The 20890-nt window shown below is 38.9% G+C and overlaps 1 protein-coding gene across 1 annotated transcript; it reads right to left on the reverse strand.

The window, feature by feature from the left end:
• Positions 1 to 15526: 15526 nt before the first annotated feature.
• LOC128191316 (uncharacterized) lies at positions 15527 to 20058 on the reverse strand. Its single transcript, XM_052863393.1, has 2 exons — positions 17001 to 20058; positions 15527 to 16953 (listed from the first exon to the last, which is right to left on the reverse strand). The coding sequence occupies exons 1-2, from the start codon at positions 20056 to 20058 to the stop codon at positions 15527 to 15529; spliced, it is 4485 nt and encodes a 1494-aa protein (XP_052719353.1).
• Between the last annotated feature and the right edge of the window lie 832 nt (positions 20059 to 20890).

Here is a 20890-nt window from a genome sequence, read left to right on the forward strand (position 1 = left end):
ATGAAATGGTTTTGAGCTATACTGTTTACCAATACAGTACGTATCCTTGTTTCTCTCCATCAAATTGTCCTTTGATTATTTTTTGCGTTTGATTTTTACAATGTACGAATTAACACCTTTTTTATCATCTGTAAATGTATTATACTGTGTTTTAGGTGTGCGCATTGTTTGAAATAATGTAGTAATCAATATTATTGAACTAAATAATGTTTGCAGTGTTTGGTAATGCCATAAATCAGATCTGATCGTACCGGTGTTGATATACGATCAGCAAGGGATAATCATCTTCACAAGGACTGAAAATTATTCCTACTTATAATTGTCAACATGTTGTGTTTATATTGTTTTGAAAATTTGCATATAATCAAACAATGTGAAACGTTTGTGAAACGTTTGGGCGAGACTAAAATTCGAATCAAGTTGTATTTTTTGGTAAGAATTTTTTTTCCGAATTATTACTATTAATTTTAGGCGCAATAACCTGATTATTTCCATCGCCTTTTCAATATAAGAGAGAGAGATAGGTAGAGAGAGAGAGAGAGAGAGAAAGGAAGATAGAAAGAAATTGTATTGCGGAGAAAAGTTTAAGAATAAAAACAGGTACAACTAGTAGACTAACTGTTCATGGAACAATTAGAAGGTTTTTGCACCATTCATTTGCTCTCTTAATTTCTTCTAATCCTTTGCAGAAGATCGGTAAATTTAAAAAACAAATGTTTTGTTTTACAAAGCGGTATCGATCCGAGAACCCTAAGATTCTTAGGCGAGAGTGTTACCACTAAGCTATGTCGCTTGTTAATTGACAGAAGGTAAAAATTTGTTGAGTTGTGTAGTCAATGTGGTAATGATAGAAAGAAGAGATGGAGCGTTCTTCCGTCCATATGAAGTCGATACCCAATGTTGTGAAACCTTTAGAATAGATAGGCGCCTAACAATTGGTTGAGAGGGCAGTATTTGTTCATCAGTTTATTAATAAAAATCAGTGCCGCTTGTCAAGACTGTGGCCGGATAGCGTTAGCTAAGAAATGAACAGGCCAAGTCAAACTCTGGTCGTGAGCGGCTATTCGAAGGTGTTGGAATGTCACTTTGGGTTAACTGAGAAGGATTTTCCTGAATTCAAATGAAATCGGGGTCTGGGATGGGAGAGTTATCCTTTGTTTCTATCTTTTCCTCTCTCTCCTTCTTATCTATCTGTTCATCAAAGACTCTCTCTCTCTCTCTCTCTCTCTCTCTCTCTCTCTCTCTCTCTCTCTCTCTCTCTCTCTCTCTCTCAAATTGAAAAGGCGATGAAAATAAACAGGTTATTGCGCATAGAGGCCGTGTGTAAGAAATAATAGTAATAATTCGGAAAAAATATTTCTGACCCAAAAAGGCAACTTGATTCGCATATTAGTCTCGCCCCAACGTTTCACAAACGTTTCACATTGTTTGATAATATGCAAATTTTCAAAACAATATAAACACAACATGTTGACGATTATAAGTAATAAAACTTTTCATTCATCATTCGACAATCGAAATCCACCTGCGGAATTATATAATTATGACTATTGGAATCATTTCTTCTGGCATTGCGCGAAATAAAACTTATAGTTAGTTAATAAAAAACCTGCGCTGCCTAGAGTTGGCAAACATCTATCCGCGGATCTAGAGCCGGGGTGGTCGGGGGGGGGCCTTGCACCCCCACCCCGCAAACAAAACTATCTATAAGACCCCCCCCCCCCCCACCACCCCGGTAAATTTTTCTGGATCCGCACATGATCATGTAAACTGATTGGACTTTTCACATTTATGTATCCATGATTAGAACATCTCTCTCTCTCTCTCTCTCTCTCTCTCTCTCTCTCAAACATGTACCACTATTGATAACTTATTCGTCCGAACAAATCCTAATTCGTCCGAACAAATCCTAATTCGTCTGAACAAATAAGTTATTTGTCCGAACAAATAAGTAATTTGTCCGAACAAATATCTAATTCGTCCGAACAAATCATAATTTGTCCGAACAAATCCTAAATCGTCCGAACAAATTACTTATTTGTCCGAACAAATCATAATTTGTCCAAACAGATCTTAATTCGTCCGATCAAATATGTAATTCGTCCGAACAAATACTAATTCGTCCGAACAAATAACTAAATCGTCCGAACAAATCGTAATTCGTCCGAACAAATCCTAATTCGTCCGAACAAATATCTAATTCGTCCGAACAAATCGTAATTCGTCCGAACAAATAACTTATTCGTCCCAACAAATCGTGATTCGTCCGAACAAATCCTAATTCGTCCGAACAAATAAATTATTTGTCCGAACAAATAACTTATTTGTCCGAACAAATATGTAACTTATTTGTCCGAACAAATAACTTATTTGTCCGAACAAATATGTAATTCGTCCGAACAAATCCTAATTCGTCCGAACAAATCCTAATTCGTCCGAACAAATAAATTATTTGTCCGACCAAATAAATTATTTGACCGAACAAATATGTAATTCGTCCGAACAAATCCTAATTCGTTCGAACAAATAACTTATTCGTCCGAACAAATAACTAATTCGTCCGAACAAATCGTAATTCGTCCGAACAAATCGTTGTTCGTCCGAACAAATAACTTATTTGTCCGAACGAATAAGAATTTTTTATTTTTTCATCTGGCCCTTTCACGCCGCCGTAGTTTACCTCTTGCTGATCGTATATCACGGACGGTACGGTCAAATCTGATGATTGTCATTAACCGAACACTGCAAACATTATTCAATTCAATGATATTGATTACTACATGTTTCCAAACAATACACAAACTTAAAACACAATTAATACACTTAAAGATGATAAAAAGTTTGTTATGGATACGTACTATATTGGTAAACAGTATTGCTCTAAACTATTGCATCAATATAGATGTATTTGAAATTCATATTATGAAGCAATACAATTGCAAAATTACAGCAAACATTTTTAGGAGCAACACAAACAAATACAGAGACATCTCTCTCTCACCCTCTCTCATCCTTTATCTCTGTATCTGTTTGTGTTGCTCCTAAATGTTTTTGCTGTAATTTTGTAATAGTATTGTTTCATAATATGAATTTCAAATACATATATATAGATGAAATGGTTTTGAGCTATACTGTTTACCAATATAGTACGTATCCTTTTTTCTCTCCATCGATATTGTCCTTTGATTATTTTTTGCGTTTGACTTTTACAATGTACGAATTAACACATTTTTTATCATCTGTAAATGTATTATACTGTTTTTTAGGTGTGCGCATTGTTTGAAATAATGTAGTAATCAATATTATTGAACTGAATAATGTTTGCAGTGTTTGGTAATGCCATAAATCAGATCTGATCGTACCGGTGTTGATATACGATCAGCAAGGGGTAATCATCTTCACAAGGACTGAAAATTATTCCTATGTATAATTGTCAACATGTTGTGTTTATATTGTTTTGAAAATTTGCAGATAATCAAACAATGTGAAACGTTTGGGCGAGACTAAAATTCGAATCAAGTTGTATTTTTTGGTAAGAATTTTTTTTTCCGAATTATTACTATTAATTTTAGGCGCAATAACCTGATTATTTCCATCGCCTTTTCAATATTAAACAGAGAGAAAGATAGGTAGAGATAGAGAGAGAGAGAGAGAAAGAGGAAGATAGAGATAAACTGTATTGCAGAGAAAAGTTTAAGAATAAAAACAGGTTCATGGAACAATTAGAAGGTTTTTACACCATTCATATGCTCTCTTAATTTGTTCAAATCCTTTGCAGAAGATCGGTAATTTTAAAAAACAAATGTTTGGCTCTACAAAGCGGTATCGATCCGAGAACCCTAAGTTCTCTGGCGAGAGTGTTACCACTAAGATATGTCGCTTGTTAATTGACAGAAGGTAAAAATTTGTTGAGTTGTGTAGTCAATTTGGTAATGATAGGAAGAAGAGATGGAGCGTTCTTCCGTCCGTATGAAGTTGTCACCCAATGTTGTGAAACCTTTAGAATAAATAGGCGCCTAGCGATTTGTTAAGAGGGCAGTATTTGTTCATCAGTTTATTAATAAAAATCAGTGCCGCTTGTCAAGACTGTGGCCGGATAGCGTTAGCTAAGAAATGAACAGGCCAAGTCAAACTCTGGTCGTGAGCGGCTATTTGAAAGTGTTGGAATGTTACTTTGGGTTAACTGAGGAGCATTCTCCTAAATTCAAATGAAATCGGGGTCTGGGATGGAAGAGTTATCCTTTGTCTTTTTCTCTCTTCTTATCTATCTGTTCATCAAAATACTCTCTCTCTCTCTCTAAAATTGAAAAGGCGATGAAAATAAACAGGTTATTGCGCATAGATTAAATATGGAAGGTGATCTAGAGGATACCCCCCTTAACATGATGGAAAGGACGTTAAGAGTCACGGTGAAAGGGACGAGAACGGCTACGCAATCCGTTAATAGACGTATGTTGTTAGATATTTTCAAGGACAGTGAGGTCTTGGCAGTGTGGTTGATGGAAAGGCAGGACGTATGGTATGTTACGTTTGTTGATAGAAGTACGGTTGATGATTTTGACGGGAGGGTTATGGACAGCAAGTCAGTGGGATTGACACTGTTATTCGCAGCATGCGACAGAGTAGTGGTGAGGGCGAGACCATATGGGTAACCAATGAGGAGGTTAACAGTGTGTTCGCAGCCCAGGGCGACATCAGGGCTGTGAATCATGTCACGGAAAACGGTGTGGCCACGGGGATAAGGGAGGTGGTCTTCTCCATGCGAGAAGGAGAGCAGAAACACCTCCCTTACCTGACATCGGTGCATGGGCACCGATGTCTTATGACAATCCCTGGCCGACCCCCCATCTGTTTCAGATGTGAGGGTGTCGGCCATTTGCGGCACCAGTGCCCTTACGGCCATACAAATCCTGGACCCAGAAGCTATGCTTCTGCGGCCCAGGGACCCGCTGGTGGAAAGCGGGTTGAGAGGCCTGTTGGTAAGGCCCCTCCCCCGCAGGCAGTTGGCAAGCCTGCAGAGGGACCCACGGGTCCCATTAGTCAGTCTGGAGTCTCTCGTGGTCCCCAAGAGGGTCCGGCTAACGCCCCAGCCGACCCTCTCGTGGACAACCAGGAGGACCGCGAGAGTCCTGTAGAGAGGAAGGGGTCCGAGAACCCCTCCCCCACAGTTGACACATCGGGGGACACTGAGGTGCTCCCCTCGAGGGATGAAGTATCCCTTCAGTGTGGTCAAGAGACCCGTGAGTCTCAGGTGGCGGAGGATACCAGGAGTGTATCCTCCCCACAGGATGTTAATATGGCTGAGGAGTTCGGGCTGGAACTCTCGAGGGACACTGAGGTGTCCCTCCAGTGGGGGGACACTGAGGTGTCCCTCCCAGTTCCCCAATCCTCTATTGAGGATGATGTTGAATTCACCGTAGTCACTCGAAAAAGGCGGAAACACGACCAGCCGGTGAGCCCCTCAGCTTCAGAACCAACCAGAGCCCAGAGGTGATATATTCATAAACTTTCATAGCACAATGTTCTGTTTGTTTAGTTTTGTTATAGATGTTTTCTGTTATTTTCATCTGGTTTTGTATACATATGTGTTTCCTTTTCGTGTTCATTTATTTTCCTTGTATGTATTCTTCAGTTAAAATCACCTCCGAGCTCATGATTTTCGTGTTCGTATAGTATTCAATTATTTATCACACAATAACAATGGGTCTAAATATTCTAACTCTCAACTGTAATGGTCTTTTAAATCCCCCGACCCGTTCTGAACTATTCTCACTCTGTCGTCGATTTTCTATTGTTCTCCTACAAGAGACTCACTTCTATAATAGTAACAATGTACTTACCTTTAAATCTCAATTTGGTTCAGATAAATGATATTTTAGTTTTGGTACAAATAAAAGTAGAGGAGTAGGTATTGTTATATTAAATCCTCACATTACAGTTGATAAATATTTTTTAGATTTAGATGGTAGATTAGTTTATGTTGATATTAATTTTCAAAATGTATACTACAGAATTATTAATGTATATGCACCTAACGACGAAGGTAATAGAAATATATTTGTCCGAACAAATATGTAATTCGTCCGAACAAATCCTAATTCGTCCGAACAAATCCTAATTCGTCCGAACAAATAAATTATTTGTCCGACCAAATAAATTATTTGACCGAACAAATATGTAATTCGTCCGAACAAATCCTAATTCGTTCGAACAAATAACTTATTCGTCCGAACAAATAACTAATTCGTCCGAACAAATCGTAATTCGTCCGAACAAATCGTTGTTCGTCCGAACAAATAACTTATTTGTCCGAACGAATAAGAATTTTTTATTTTTTCATCTGGCCCTTTCACGCCGCCGTAGTTTACCTCTTGCTGATCGTATATCACGGACGGTACGGTCAAATCTGATGATTGTCATTAACCGAACACTGCAAACATTATTCAATTCAATGATATTGATTACTACATGTTTCCAAACAATACACAAACTTAAAACACAATTAATACACTTAAAGATGATAAAAAGTTTGTTATGGATACGTACTATATTGGTAAACAGTATTGCTCTAAACTATTGCATCAATATAGATGTATTTGAAATTCATATTATGAAGCAATACAATTGCAAAATTACAGCAAACATTTTTAGGAGCAACACAAACAAATACAGAGACATCTCTCTCTCACCCTCTCTCATCCTTTATCTCTGTATCTGTTTGTGTTGCTCCTAAATGTTTTTGCTGTAATTTTGTAATAGTATTGTTTCATAATATGAATTTCAAATACATATATATAGATGAAATGGTTTTGAGCTATACTGTTTACCAATATAGTACGTATCCTTTTTTCTCTCCATCGATATTGTCCTTTGATTATTTTTTGCGTTTGACTTTTACAATGTACGAATTAACACATTTTTTATCATCTGTAAATGTATTATACTGTTTTTTAGGTGTGCGCATTGTTTGAAATAATGTAGTAATCAATATTATTGAACTGAATAATGTTTGCAGTGTTTGGTAATGCCATAAATCAGATCTGATCGTACCGGTGTTGATATACGATCAGCAAGGGGTAATCATCTTCACAAGGACTGAAAATTATTCCTATGTATAATTGTCAACATGTTGTGTTTATATTGTTTTGAAAATTTGCAGATAATCAAACAATGTGAAACGTTTGGGCGAGACTAAAATTCGAATCAAGTTGTATTTTTTGGTAAGAATTTTTTTTTCCGAATTATTACTATTAATTTTAGGCGCAATAACCTGATTATTTCCATCGCCTTTTCAATATTAAACAGAGAGAAAGATAGGTAGAGATAGAGAGAGAGAGAGAAAGAGGAAGATAGAGATAAATTGTATTGCAGAGAAAAGTTTAAGAATAAAAACAGGTTCATGGAACAATTAGAAGGTTTTTACACCATTCATATGCTCTCTTAATTTGTTCAAATCCTTTGCAGAAGATCGGTAATTTTAAAAAACAAATGTTTGGCTCTACAAAGCGGTATCGATCCGAGAACCCTAAGTTCTCTGGCGAGAGTGTTACCACTAAGATATGTCGCTTGTTAATTGACAGAAGGTAAAAATTTGTTGAGTTGTGTAGTCAATTTGGTAATGATAGGAAGAAGAGATGGAGCGTTCTTCCGTCCGTATGAAGTTGTCACCCAATGTTGTGAAACCTTTAGAATAAATAGGCGCCTAGCGATTTGTTAAGAGGGCAGTATTTGTTCATCAGTTTATTAATAAAAATCAGTGCCGCTTGTCAAGACTGTGGCCGGATAGCGTTAGCTAAGAAATGAACAGGCCAAGTCAAACTCTGGTCGTGAGCGGCTATTTGAAAGTGTTGGAATGTTACTTTGGGTTAACTGAGGAGCATTCTCCTAAATTCAAATGAAATCGGGGTCTGGGATGGAAGAGTTATCCTTTGTCTTTTTCTCTCTTCTTATCTATCTGTTCATCAAAATACTCTCTCTCTCTCTCTAAAATTGAAAAGGCGATGAAAATAAACAGGTTATTGCGCATAGATTAAATATGGAAGGTGATCTAGAGGATACCCCCCTTAACATGATGGAAAGGACGTTAAGAGTCACGGTGAAAGGGACGAGAACGGCTACGCAATCCGTTAATAGACGTATGTTGTTAGATATTTTCAAGGACAGTGAGGTCTTGGCAGTGTGGTTGATGGAAAGGCAGGACGTATGGTATGTTACGTTTGTTGATAGAAGTACGGTTGATGATTTTGACGGGAGGGTTATGGACAGCAAGTCAGTGGGATTGACACTGTTATTCGCAGCATGCGACAGAGTAGTGGTGAGGGCGAGACCATATGGGTAACCAATGAGGAGGTTAACAGTGTGTTCGCAGCCCAGGGCGACATCAGGGCTGTGAATCATGTCACGGAAAACGGTGTGGCCACGGGGATAAGGGAGGTGGTCTTCTCCATGCGAGAAGGAGAGCAGAAACACCTCCCTTACCTGACATCGGTGCATGGGCACCGATGTCTTATGACAATCCCTGGCCGACCCCCCATCTGTTTCAGATGTGAGGGTGTCGGCCATTTGCGGCACCAGTGCCCTTACGGCCATACAAATCCTGGACCCAGAAGCTATGCTTCTGCGGCCCAGGGACCCGCTGGTGGAAAGCGGGTTGAGAGGCCTGTTGGTAAGGCCCCTCCCCCGCAGGCAGTTGGCAAGCCTGCAGAGGGACCCACGGGTCCCATTAGTCAGTCTGGAGTCTCTCGTGGTCCCCAAGAGGGTCCGGCTAACGCCCCAGCCGACCCTCTCGTGGACAACCAGGAGGACCGCGAGAGTCCTGTAGAGAGGAAGGGGTCCGAGAACCCCTCCCCCACAGTTGACACATCGGGGGACACTGAGGTGCTCCCCTCGAGGGATGAAGTATCCCTTCAGTGTGGTCAAGAGACCCGTGAGTCTCAGGTGGCGGAGGATACCAGGAGTGTATCCTCCCCACAGGATGTTAATATGGCTGAGGAGTTCGGGCTGGAACTCTCGAGGGACACTGAGGTGTCCCTCCAGTGGGGGGACACTGAGGTGTCCCTCCCAGTTCCCCAATCCTCTATTGAGGATGATGTTGAATTCACCGTAGTCACTCGAAAAAGGCGGAAACACGACCAGCCGGTGAGCCCCTCAGCTTCAGAACCAACCAGAGCCCAGAGGTGATATATTCATAAACTTTCATAGCACAATGTTCTGTTTGTTTAGTTTTGTTATAGATGTTTTCTGTTATTTTCATCTGGTTTTGTATACATATGTGTTTCCTTTTCGTGTTCATTTATTTTCCTTGTATGTATTCTTCAGTTAAAATCACCTCCGAGCTCATGATTTTCGTGTTCGTATAGTATTCAATTATTTATCACACAATAACAATGGGTCTAAATATTCTAACTCTCAACTGTAATGGTCTTTTAAATCCCCCGACCCGTTCTGAACTATTCTCACTCTGTCGTCGATTTTCTATTGTTCTCCTACAAGAGACTCACTTCTATAATAGTAACAATGTACTTACCTTTAAATCTCAATTTGGTTCAGATAAATGATATTTTAGTTTTGGTACAAATAAAAGTAGAGGAGTAGGTATTGTTATATTAAATCCTCACATTACAGTTGATAAATATTTTTTAGATTTAGATGGTAGATTAGTTTATGTTGATATTAATTTTCAAAATGTATACTACAGAATTATTAATGTATATGCACCTAACGACGAAGGTAATAGAAATATATTTTTTGACGAATTATATCCAATATGCATTACACAAAGAAATATTATTTTAGGAGGTGATTTCAACTGTGTGTTAGATGTTAAATTAGATAAAATAGGAGGTAACTCCTCCTATGGTCAAGGTGGTAGTGAAAAAATTAAACAAATTGTATCTGATTTTAATTTAGTTATCGTTTTTTATATCCCGATAATGTTAAAACTACATGGTGTTCAAGTAGTGTATCTTGTAGATTAGATCGTTTTTATATGTCCAAACTTATTAGTGATGATATACTTACCTGTAATAACATACCTTTTGGTCATAGTGACCATGATGCTGTTCATTTAGAATTAAAAAATAGTAATAGTATTAATTTTGGGCCAGGTTACTGGAAATTTAACAATTCTCTTTTATTAGACAAAAATTTTGTTAATTCTTTTACTAAATATTGGTTGGACTTAATACAAGGCATAGATATAGATTTAGATTTTTGGGAACATTTTAAAGATCAAATTAAACTCTTTACTATTCATTATTGTAAGAAAAAATCTACTGTAAAACGTAATGTGCTAAGACAATTACAACGGTCTTACCATCGTCTACAATATTATGAAAATAATAATCCTGGTCAGTTTATCGATAGATTACGCGAGATTAAAAGTCAAATTAAAGAAATTCAGTTACAAAATTATGCTGGCTCCAAAATTCGGTCACGTGCGGAATGTTTGGATAACGATGAAAAACCTTCTAAGTTCTTTTTTCAGCAGGAAATTAAGCGGGCCAAACAAAAAACAATTACCAAAATTGTTACAGAGTCTTCCCGTACTTGTTCAAGTTCTAGCGATATTTTGACAGAGTTTAAAACTTTCTATTCAAAATTGTACACGGACGAAGGTATTGATCAGGATTTAGCTAGTGAGTTTTTGAAAAATGTACCAAAGTTACGTAATGACATTTCGACTACCTGTGAAGGCCCCATAACAAAAGACGAAATACTTTTGGCTTTGCGAGACATGGAAAACAATAAATCACCTGGTTCAGACGGACTCACAAAAGAGTTCTACTCTACATTTTCATCTATTCTTATCGAACCATTGGTTGAAGTTGTTAACACTGTATATAATGACGGTCATTTATCTGACTCACAAAAGCTATCTTATATCACTTTAATATGTAAAAATCCTGAAAATTCTACTAATGTTAAAAACTACAGACCCATTTCTTTGTTAAATTATGATTATAAACTTATTTCAAAAGTTATTACCAATCGTGTTAAGAAAGTATTACAGTATATAGTTCATCCTGATCAAACTTGTTCAGTACCAGGGCGCACTATTTTTGATAATTTACATTTAATGAGGAACATCATTGATTATTGTGAACAAAAACAAATGCCGTTGGCATTTATTTCTTTAGATCAAGAGAAGGCTTTCGATCGCGTCAGTTACGATTTTTTATTTCAAGTACTTTCGGCCTTTAACTTTGGGCCTTCTCTGATACGCTGGATAAAAGTTTTATATAATGACGTACGTTCCTCAGTCATAGTTAACAATCATATTTCCGACCCTATTACTTTACAGCGAGGGGTGCGCCAGGGGTGCAGCCTGAGCCCTTTGTTATACGTTTTGTGTTTAGAACCGTTTGCCATTGAAATAAGGGAAGACGAGCAAATTTCAGGCGTTAAGCTACCAGGCAATTGTAATTCTATTAAGTTGTCTTTATATGCAGACGATAGTTTGGCAGTTTGTACCTGTGACGAGTCTGTGAAGCGAGTACTACACTGGTGCTCGCTTTACGGACGCGCCTCGGGTGCAAAACTTAACATACAAAAGACAAAGGGTATTTTTATGGGTAAATGGAAAAGTCGATCTGATCATCCTTTTGGTATTTCTTGGGCAGACAATTGTAAACTTTTAGGTATTAAGTTCGGGAATAATATTACTTATGATGACATTTGGCAACCTATTTTATCAAAATTTATTAAAACGTTAAATTTATGGAAACAGCGTCATTTGTCTTTTGTAGAAAAGTCTATAGTTGTAAAAGTTTTAGCATGTTCGAAATTGTGGTACGTGGGCTCTGTTTTTCTTTTACCTGATTTATACTTGAAACAGTTTGAGCGAGCCATTTTTAAGTTTTTGTGGCCGAGTAATACAGAACCACTGAAGCGTTCTGTGTGTTTTAACTATAAAACTAAAGGTGGTCTGGAGATTGTTGATATAAAATCAAAATTACAAGCGTTGCGTCTTAAAAATTTACAAAACATACTGTATAATGATAAGTCTAAATATGTGTATTTTTCTGTATATTGGGTTGGATTTAGCCTAAGAAAGTATAACCCTACTTTCGCAGTGAATACTAGGCCACATTCTTCTGTTCTTACTTCTTTTTATTGTCAATGTATTAATGATCTTCACTATTTTTTGTCGATTCAAAATAGTAATTATACTAATGAATTTGGTAATATGTTAACCAAACAATATTATACTATTCTTGTTGAAAACATTGTAACAGAGCCACGTATTGTTAATATCTTTCCCAGTGTTAATTTTACCAAAGTTTTCCAACGACTTCATAACACATTTTTAGATAAGTATTCAAGAGATATTATGTTCAGAATTATACGCGAAATTATTCCTGTGTCGTATTTCATGCATAGAATTGGTTTTTACAAAAACAATAAATGTGCTTTATGTAACATTCAGGTGGAAACAATACCACATCTATTTTATGAGTGTCGTTTTGTAAAACCACTTGTTTCCATTGTTAAAAATTTTCTTAATATACTTACTGGTAACGAATTCCAATATTTCAATCTGTCACACATACGTTTTCATACTTTTCCTATTACAATGTTAACTAAAGAAACAATCTCTGTTTGTTTGTATCTCATATCTCTAATGTGTTATATCATATGGCAGTGTAGATGTTCTGTGAAGTTTGAAAAAAAAGTCTTCAATAGTAATAGGCTCATTTTAATGTACATCAATAATCTAATACAAAGAATAAGATGTGATTTTTACCGATTTTCTTCTTTCAAATTTTCTAGTTTTTGGTGCAAAACAAACCTTTTTTTGCGAAATTCCAAACGGTGAGTTAAAGTTCAATGTCAGTGTGTAAATCCCTTTGTGTATTGTCTGCGTCTGGTGTTATGTAATTGTCTGCCGGCGTTTCATTCATGTTGTTTATGTCCACGTCTCTGTGTGACCTTGTTTTGTTTATTGTTTACTATCACCCCGTACGTGTGTCAACTTTGTGTTTTTCTTTTGTTTGTTCTTTCCGTTCTTATGTTTTTACACATTTTTATCATATATTTACTTTGTTAAACAAAGTATAACCATGCAATCTATGTTTCTGTTCGTATTTACATATGTTGTTATGTATATACCATGAATAAAGTTTTTATTTAAAAAAAAAAAGGTACGGTCAAATCTGATGTTTGTCAATACCGAACACTGCAAACATTATTCAATTCAATGATATTGATTACTACATGTTTCCAAACAATACACAAACTTAAAACACAATTAATACATTTAAAGATGATAAAAAGTTTGTTATGGATACGTACTATATTGGTAAACAGTATTGCTCTAAACTATTGCATCAATATAGATGTATTTGAAATTCATATTATGAAACAATACAATTGCAAAATTACAGCAAACATTTTTAGGAGCAACACAAACAAATACAGAGACATCTCTCTCTCACCCTCTCTCATCCTTTATCTCTGTATCTGTTTGTGTTGCTCCTAAATTTTTTTGCTGTGATTTTGTAATTGTATTGTTTCATAATATGAATTTCAAATACATATATATAGATGAAATGGTTTTGAGCTATACTGTTTACCAATATAGTACGTATCCTTGTTTCTCTCCATCGATATTGTCCTTTGATTATTTTTTGCGTTTGACTTTTACAATGTACGAATTAACACATTTTTTATCATCTGTAAATGTATAATACTGTGTTTTAGGTGTGCGCATTGTTTGAAATAATGTAGTAATCAATATTATTGAACTGAATAATGTTTGCAGTGTTTGGTACAGCCATAAATCAGATCTGATCGTACCGGTGTTGATATACGATCAGCAAGGGGTAATCATCTTCACAAGGACTGAAAATTATTCCTACTTATAATTGTCAACATGTTGTGTTTATATTGTTTTGAAAATTTGCATATAATCAAACAATGTGAAACGTTTGTGGAACGTTTGGGCGAGACTAAAATTCGAATCAAGTTGTATTTTTTTGGTAAGAATTTTTTTCCGAATTATTACTATTAATTTTATTTCCATCGCCTTTTCAATATTAGAGAGAAAGATAGGTAGGTAGAGATAGAGAGAGAGAAAAGAGGAAGATAGAGAGAAATTGTATTGCGGAGAAAAGTTTAAGAATAAAAACAGGTACAACTAGTAGACTAACTGTTCATGGAACAATTAAAAGGTTTTTTGCACCATTCATTTGCTCTCTTAATTTGTTCAAATCCTTTGCAGAAGATCGGTAAATTTAAAAAACAAATGTTTGGTTCTACAAAGCGGTATCGATCCAAGAACCCTAAGATTCTTAGGCGAGAGTGTTACCACTAAGCTATGTCGCTTGTTAATTGACAGAAGGTAAAAATTTGTTGAGTTGTGTAGTCAATTTGGTAATGATAGAAAGAAGAGATGGAGCGTTCTTCCGTCCATATGAAGTCGATACCCAATGTTGTGAAACCTTTAGAATAGATAGGCGCCTAGCGATTGGTTGAGAGGGCAGTATTTGTTCATCAGTTTATTAATAAAAATCAGTGCCGCTTGTCAAGACTGTGGCCGGATAGCGTTAGCTAAGAAATGAACAGGCCAAGTCAAACTCTGGTCGTGAGCGGCTATTTGAAGGTGTAGCTGCCCAGACGCAGCCAAGCTAAACCCAGATTAGACAGTTCAAAAACACCAGGGTTCTGGCAGACCAGTTTATTATGTCTAATGGAAATGGTAAAAAGCTGAAACAAACATAAAAACAGAAATTACACAGGTGTCACAAAATCAACATTATTTCTGTGAAAACACATGTACAGATGTAAACGCATGTGAAGGGAGCCGTACATATAATAAGCATCGAATTCCTATGCTTATTATGAGAATATATGACACAAGTCAGTAGAGTACTGTTATATAGATACAATATACAAGACTCAAGATCAAGTACTATGTAGACCGAGTAGACTGACGATCGACGTATAAAAATGCTATAAATTTGACCAAACAACATCAAACTGACACTCTCCAGAACTATCATAGAATAAGAAGCAATATTCAGTTATATTCATTCAATGACATCATTGATAAATGCTTAATATAACATGTTTTTATGAAAGGTTTAGAGGCACTAACACTTGGCGCGAAAATAAAACAGTAAACAATTTTCCCTACATATTGTCGAAAATATCAATATATTCTGTACTTTCACTTCATAAATGATAAGCTTATTTCATGTATGCAAATAATCATATGTGTACAATCATATGCACGAAATAAAAGGTTAGAACTTACATCGTGGCACCGAAACATCTACCAAACTCAAGCGACCATGCTCACAGAACCGGAAACGTACTAATAACAATGCGGGGCACACTAATTGCCTAAAATAACCCAAAAATACGGGTGATGCTTATCGCCGCAGCATCAGAAAATACATTCAATACAAAATCAATGCACGTTACACAACACTCCCCGTCTGATATTAATAATATCACCTAATATCAGCAAATGAACAAGAAAATGTAATGTTTCTATTACACATGCATACAATACAGAACATGTTCATTCGCTTTCACAATCTTTCCTGCAAAGTAACACAATGTCACTTGTGGGTCGAGTAAATGTTCTCTTGTCACTGCCGACGCGCACATCAACCTTGCGAACGCGATTATCGGAACTTGGATGAGCTTTGACGATTCTTCCGACTGGCCATTCGTTTCGGTATGTAGATTTATCGGCGAGAAGCACGACATCACCCTCTTGGAGATTCTTAGACTCTTGTTTCCACTTGGAACGCACTTGAAGAGATGGAAGGTATTCAACTCGCCAACGAGCCCAAAACTGATCTGCTAAGTACTGCACACACCTCCACTGTTTCTTGTAGATGTCCTTCTTATTGAAGTCGTCCAGCTGAAATGATCTCACTGTCTGATCAGTCTTCATAGTAAGAAGCATTGCTGGGGTAAGTGGACATGGACATTCAGGGTCGTAAGACATAGGTGTGAGGGGTCTAGCATTCACGATGGATGAAACTTCTGCCATAAGTGTCGCAAGTACGTCGTGCGTCAGGTTCTTCACACCCAGCAAGAGAGAATCCAGTATGCGTCTTGCCACTCCTATCATTCTCTCCCATGCCCCTCCCATATGTGAGGCATGAGGTGGATTAAAAACCCAGTTGATGCTGTGATCAATAAGGTACCTCTGTATGGGTCTGTCGTCTACTCTGATGACATTCGCGTTCAAGTCCTTAGTAGAGCCAACAAAGTTTGTCCCTTGATCAGAGTGAATAATTTTCACTTCCCCTCTCACTGCACAAAATCGTCTAAGAGCATTGATGAAACTGGAAGACGACATCTCCTCCAACAGTTCAATGTGCACAGCGCGCACAACGAGGCAAGTGAACAGTAGGGCCCATCGCTTTGAGTTGACTTCTCCTCCGCGAGTCTTACGGGTGGCTATTGTCCACGGACCAAAGACATCTATCCCAATGTAAGTGAATGGGGGTGCTGGGTCCAAACGATCAAATGGAAGGTCAGCCATCTTCTGCTCCTCACGACATCCTCGCAGTTTTCGACATATCACACAGTGATGAATACAGGAATTCACAAACCTTCGTCCACCAATCAACCAAAATCCTGCACTTCTGACAGCCGCTTCAGTCAATTGACGCCCTTGGTGACTGATTTTTTCATGAAAATGACGGACGATCAAGACGGAAATGTGATGTTTTGGAATGATGACAGGGTTTGTCTGCAGCATGGACAGTTTTGACTCCCGTATGCGTCCACCAACACGAAGAAGTCCGTCGTCATCCAGGTAAGGAGAGAGTTCCCAGATGGTGCTAGATCTCGGAAGTGGTAATTTATCTCTTATGGCTGCAATTTCCTTTGAGAAGTAATCTCTCTGGACTACTCTGATGACTGTTAGTTTGGCATCTTCTTCAGGTGTACGTGACTGACTCTTGGTTGCGATTTTTGAGCGAACGAATCCTATCAAGGTATGGAAGGCTCTGGTAAGACTTTTCCACGTCGAAAACTCTCAAAGTGATCAGACAGTGGACGGGTTTTCTCTGCAACATGATCCACTAAATCGGTTTTCAGAGTTCTAATCTCCTTGTCCTCGTCAGGGTCAACTAATGGAAACTCCTGGTAACTTTCCTCTGCTTGTCTGGAGAATGAACCACTAGGACCATTTAGCCACTTGCTCTCTTGCAGACTTCCAGCTGAAATGGATCTTGTGGGCTCATCTGCTGGATTCTGTGCGGTCGGTACGTATCCCCACTGTTCAGGACTTGATGACTTCCGTATCCTGTCAACACGGTTCCTGACGTACGTGTAAAACCGCTTGGTCTCGTTTCCAATATAACCTAAGACGACCTTGCTATCAGTAAAGAATTTCACTTGACGAAATTCTACTTCCAGTTCATCCATGATGACGTCATAAATTTCCGTTCCTAGAACAGCAGCACACAGCTCGAGACGAGGGATGGTATGGCCATGTTTAGGAGCTACCTTGGTCTTTCCAAGTACGAATCCAAAATGACGTTTACTGCTGTTGTCGACAGTGACAATGTAAGCCACTGCAGCGATAGCCAATTCAGAAGCGTCTGTGAAGATAAACAAGTCCCTGTCAGATGATGCATCCATCGAGTAAGTTCTAGGAATGTTCACTCCTTCTAATGAGCCTAAGTCATTCTTCCAGAGTTGGAATTTGCTGCGAAATTCCTCAGGTAGTGGTTGGTCCCAATCTAATGGCTGGTTCATAGCCTCTCGAAGGAGTAACTTTCCTGCAATGGTGACAGGCATAGCAAATCCTAAGGGGTCATACAGTCCGTTTATGGTCGACAGCACACCACGTCGCGTAAATGGTTTTTCATTTACAGTCACACGGAATGTAAAAGTGTCTCTCTCTAGATTCCAGGAAACTCCTAGACTCCGCTGGATTGGGAGATCATCATAATCAAAATCCAGCTCTGTTAAATCTTTCGCCAGATCATCTTTGTCGAATGCAGCAAGTACTTCACCGGAGTTTGAGCAAAGTTTATGTAGCCGCAGATTTCCCTCTTCTTGGAGAGACTTCATGGCCTTCTTGAGAAGCGTTGTTGCCTCTTCAGCTGATCTGTGTGATGAAAGTGCATCATCCACATAAAAGTTCTTGTAGATATACTCCTTGACATCAGCGCCCACGGTTTTCTCAGCTATATCTGCAGTCTTCCTCAACCCAAGTGCAGCCACAGCTGGACTTGGTCCATTGCCAAAAACATGCACCTTCATTCTATAATCCATCAGTGGTTTGGTTGTATCATTGTCCTCATACCATACAAAGCGTAAATAGTCTCTATGGGACGGGTGAACAAGAAAACTGTAAAACATCTGTTGAAGGTCAGCAATTACTGCAATCTTCTCTAAACGGAATCTCATAAGGACTCCTACTAAATTGTTCATGAGATTCGGTCCTGTCATAAGTACGTCGTTAAGAGAAATGCCTTGACATTTCGCAGATGAATCAAAAACCATCCTAATACGATCCTTCTTCTGGGGATGATAAACTCCGAATATGGGTAGGTACCAGTATTCTCGGTTGAGTTCAGGTTCAGGAGCTATCTCCGCATGTCCATTCTTCAACAGTGCTTGCATAAATTCCAGAGCGTGTCGATGTTTCACCGGATCCTTGCGTAAAGAGATGTCAAAGTTCCTCGCTCGGTCCATTGCTTGATGACGGTTGTTTGGAAGAGGCGGACGAGAATGCTTGAAGGGTAAAGGTGCAACCCAGTTGTGATTCTTGTCTCGGGTCATCTCACGGTCCATGAGGTCTAGAAAATGCTGATCCTCTATAGATAATGACGGTTTGTTGTCATCCTTTGTTGTTCTAAATACTGAGTCTACATGTAGATAACTGTCACAAGGATCCAAGGCAGTAGGACGTCCGTTGAACTGAGTGTGTGTTTTCATAGAGTTCAAGTCATGAGGTAAGTGCTGGCCATCGAGACACGTCTCTCCAATGATCACCCATCCTAACTTAAGTCTCTGAGCATATGGTTGGCCTGCTTGTCCAATCTTCTGATCCAACACGTAGTGAGCGGGAGTCAGATCTCGTCCAATGAGAAGAGAGATTTTGGCCTTAGAGTCCAGTTCGGGTAGTTTACCAGCAATAGACTTGAGGTGTGGGTATCTAGCGGCTACCTCTGGTGTTGGGATTTCATTCCTGTTGTTTGGAATCATATCACACTCTGTCAAGGTAGGTAAAGCGAGTCGTTCCTTTCCACACAATGATGTCACAATGAAGCCGTCCGCGCGCCGTCCAGCAGTCATGACTTTCCCAGCACAGCTGTTAATACAGTATGGCTCTGCTTCAACCTTGATTTTGAAAAAATCTAAAAGTTCGCTACTGATCAAGGAAGCGTTACTTTGATCATCTATGATTGCATAGGTTCTAATCTTCACACTGTCTTTGTGTGACAATGTCACAAGCACAATCTTTGCACACGACTTTGCTGGACCTTCCTTGCAAATCTCAGTACAGCTTGACGACACTTCTGTCCGGTGCTCCCCGCCATGAGTTGACGCTACTTGGAATGGCTGTGAGGTCTCCAATGCAGGTGATGTTCTGAATATATGCATGGCTGTGGCATGTGTCATTTCGCCGCACTCTGAACACCGAATTTTTGCGTGACAATTTCTTCTGAGATGCTTGGCAGCGCAGCAACGAAAGCAAATTCCGTTTTGCTTCAAAAGAGTCTTGCGTTCTTCGAATGGCTTGTGACGAAATACACGGCACTCATCTAATGTGTGGTTTGTCTTATGAATGATGCATAGGACACGGTCATCTTCTGTTCCATTCGTAGAGCCCACCGTTGTCTTGGCTACCGACACTCTAGTATTTCTCACTGGCGGTCCATGACTGTAAGTGTTTGTATTTATATCGAAGTCAAAGCTTGGGTCGTTGAATACTTCGGCCATGTCATGCACAAAGTCGCAGAAGTATGTGAAGGGTGGGAATAGCACACTGTGTATACGCTTGTACATAGCGGCACGATCACGCCACTTATTCTGTAAGTTGGGTGGCAATTTGGTTACCGTGGGGTTGATTCCCATAGAAGTGTCATAGAAGCTTAAAAGTCCAGCGTACTCTGGTCTCTCCTTAACTGCCCTTATTTCAGACAGAATGTCAGAAAGTTAATACATTTTCCCCCTGTCCTTAACTGTCATCTTAGGGACAGAGTTCAGTTTCTTCTTGAGAGCCACTTCCACTTTCTCTGGAGAACCATAACGGCTGTCTAGGCGTTTCCAAGCTCTTTCCAGTGCTGTAACGGGCTTTCCAGCGTTTGCGACTTTTAAACTCTGTACTTGCTTGGATGATTCCTCTCCTGTCCACCGAAGTAACAAGTCTAGTTCTTCGGCCGGCGTGGCTTCGATTTCCCTTGTCACACTCTGAAAAGTGCACTTCCATGAAACATAGTGTTCCGATTTGTCATCGAACTTGTGAAACCTTGCTGTCAGTAAATCTCGCTTCACTAGATACTTTGCCAAGTCTGTAGCAACACACTGAGAATTGTTTGTCTCTATACGTTCACTGCGGATTTTGTTGTTAGGTTTTGGTTCCTGTTCCAGATCCTCTTGTGGCGGAACGATGGGTTCTTGATTCCTAACGTACTCTGCTGTTCTTTCCTGTGTCACTGAGTCACTTTCAGTAAGTTCATACGGAAAGTCCAAATCTTCATCTTCCTCTACTGCCTGTAATTGAGCTACAGCAATGGCTGCCTCCTTCTTCGCTGATAGCCTCCTTTCCGCTGCATCCAGTTTTGCTTTCTGTAGGATTGCGTTGGCTTCGTATGCCGCCTTTTCTTCTAACAACTTCGACTCCTCCTCGACTCCTCCTCCAATCGTTTCTTCGCGGTCTCCGCCGCTAACTTCTGCTGTAGACGCA

Source organism: Crassostrea angulata, chromosome 7 (genome assembly GCF_025612915.1).
Source record: "Crassostrea angulata isolate pt1a10 chromosome 7, ASM2561291v2, whole genome shotgun sequence".
NCBI lineage: Eukaryota > Metazoa > Mollusca > Bivalvia > Ostreida > Ostreidae > Magallana > Magallana angulata.

Coding starts and splice junctions, on each gene's coding strand:
- LOC128191316 (XM_052863393.1), bottom strand. CDS start 20,058: ATGGGAATCAACCCCACGGTAACCAAATTGCCACCCAACTTACAGAAT. Junction 16,954..17,000: donor ACTGTCTGATCACTTTGAGA/GTTTTCGACGTG, acceptor ATACCTTGATAG/GATTCGTTCGCTCAAAAATC.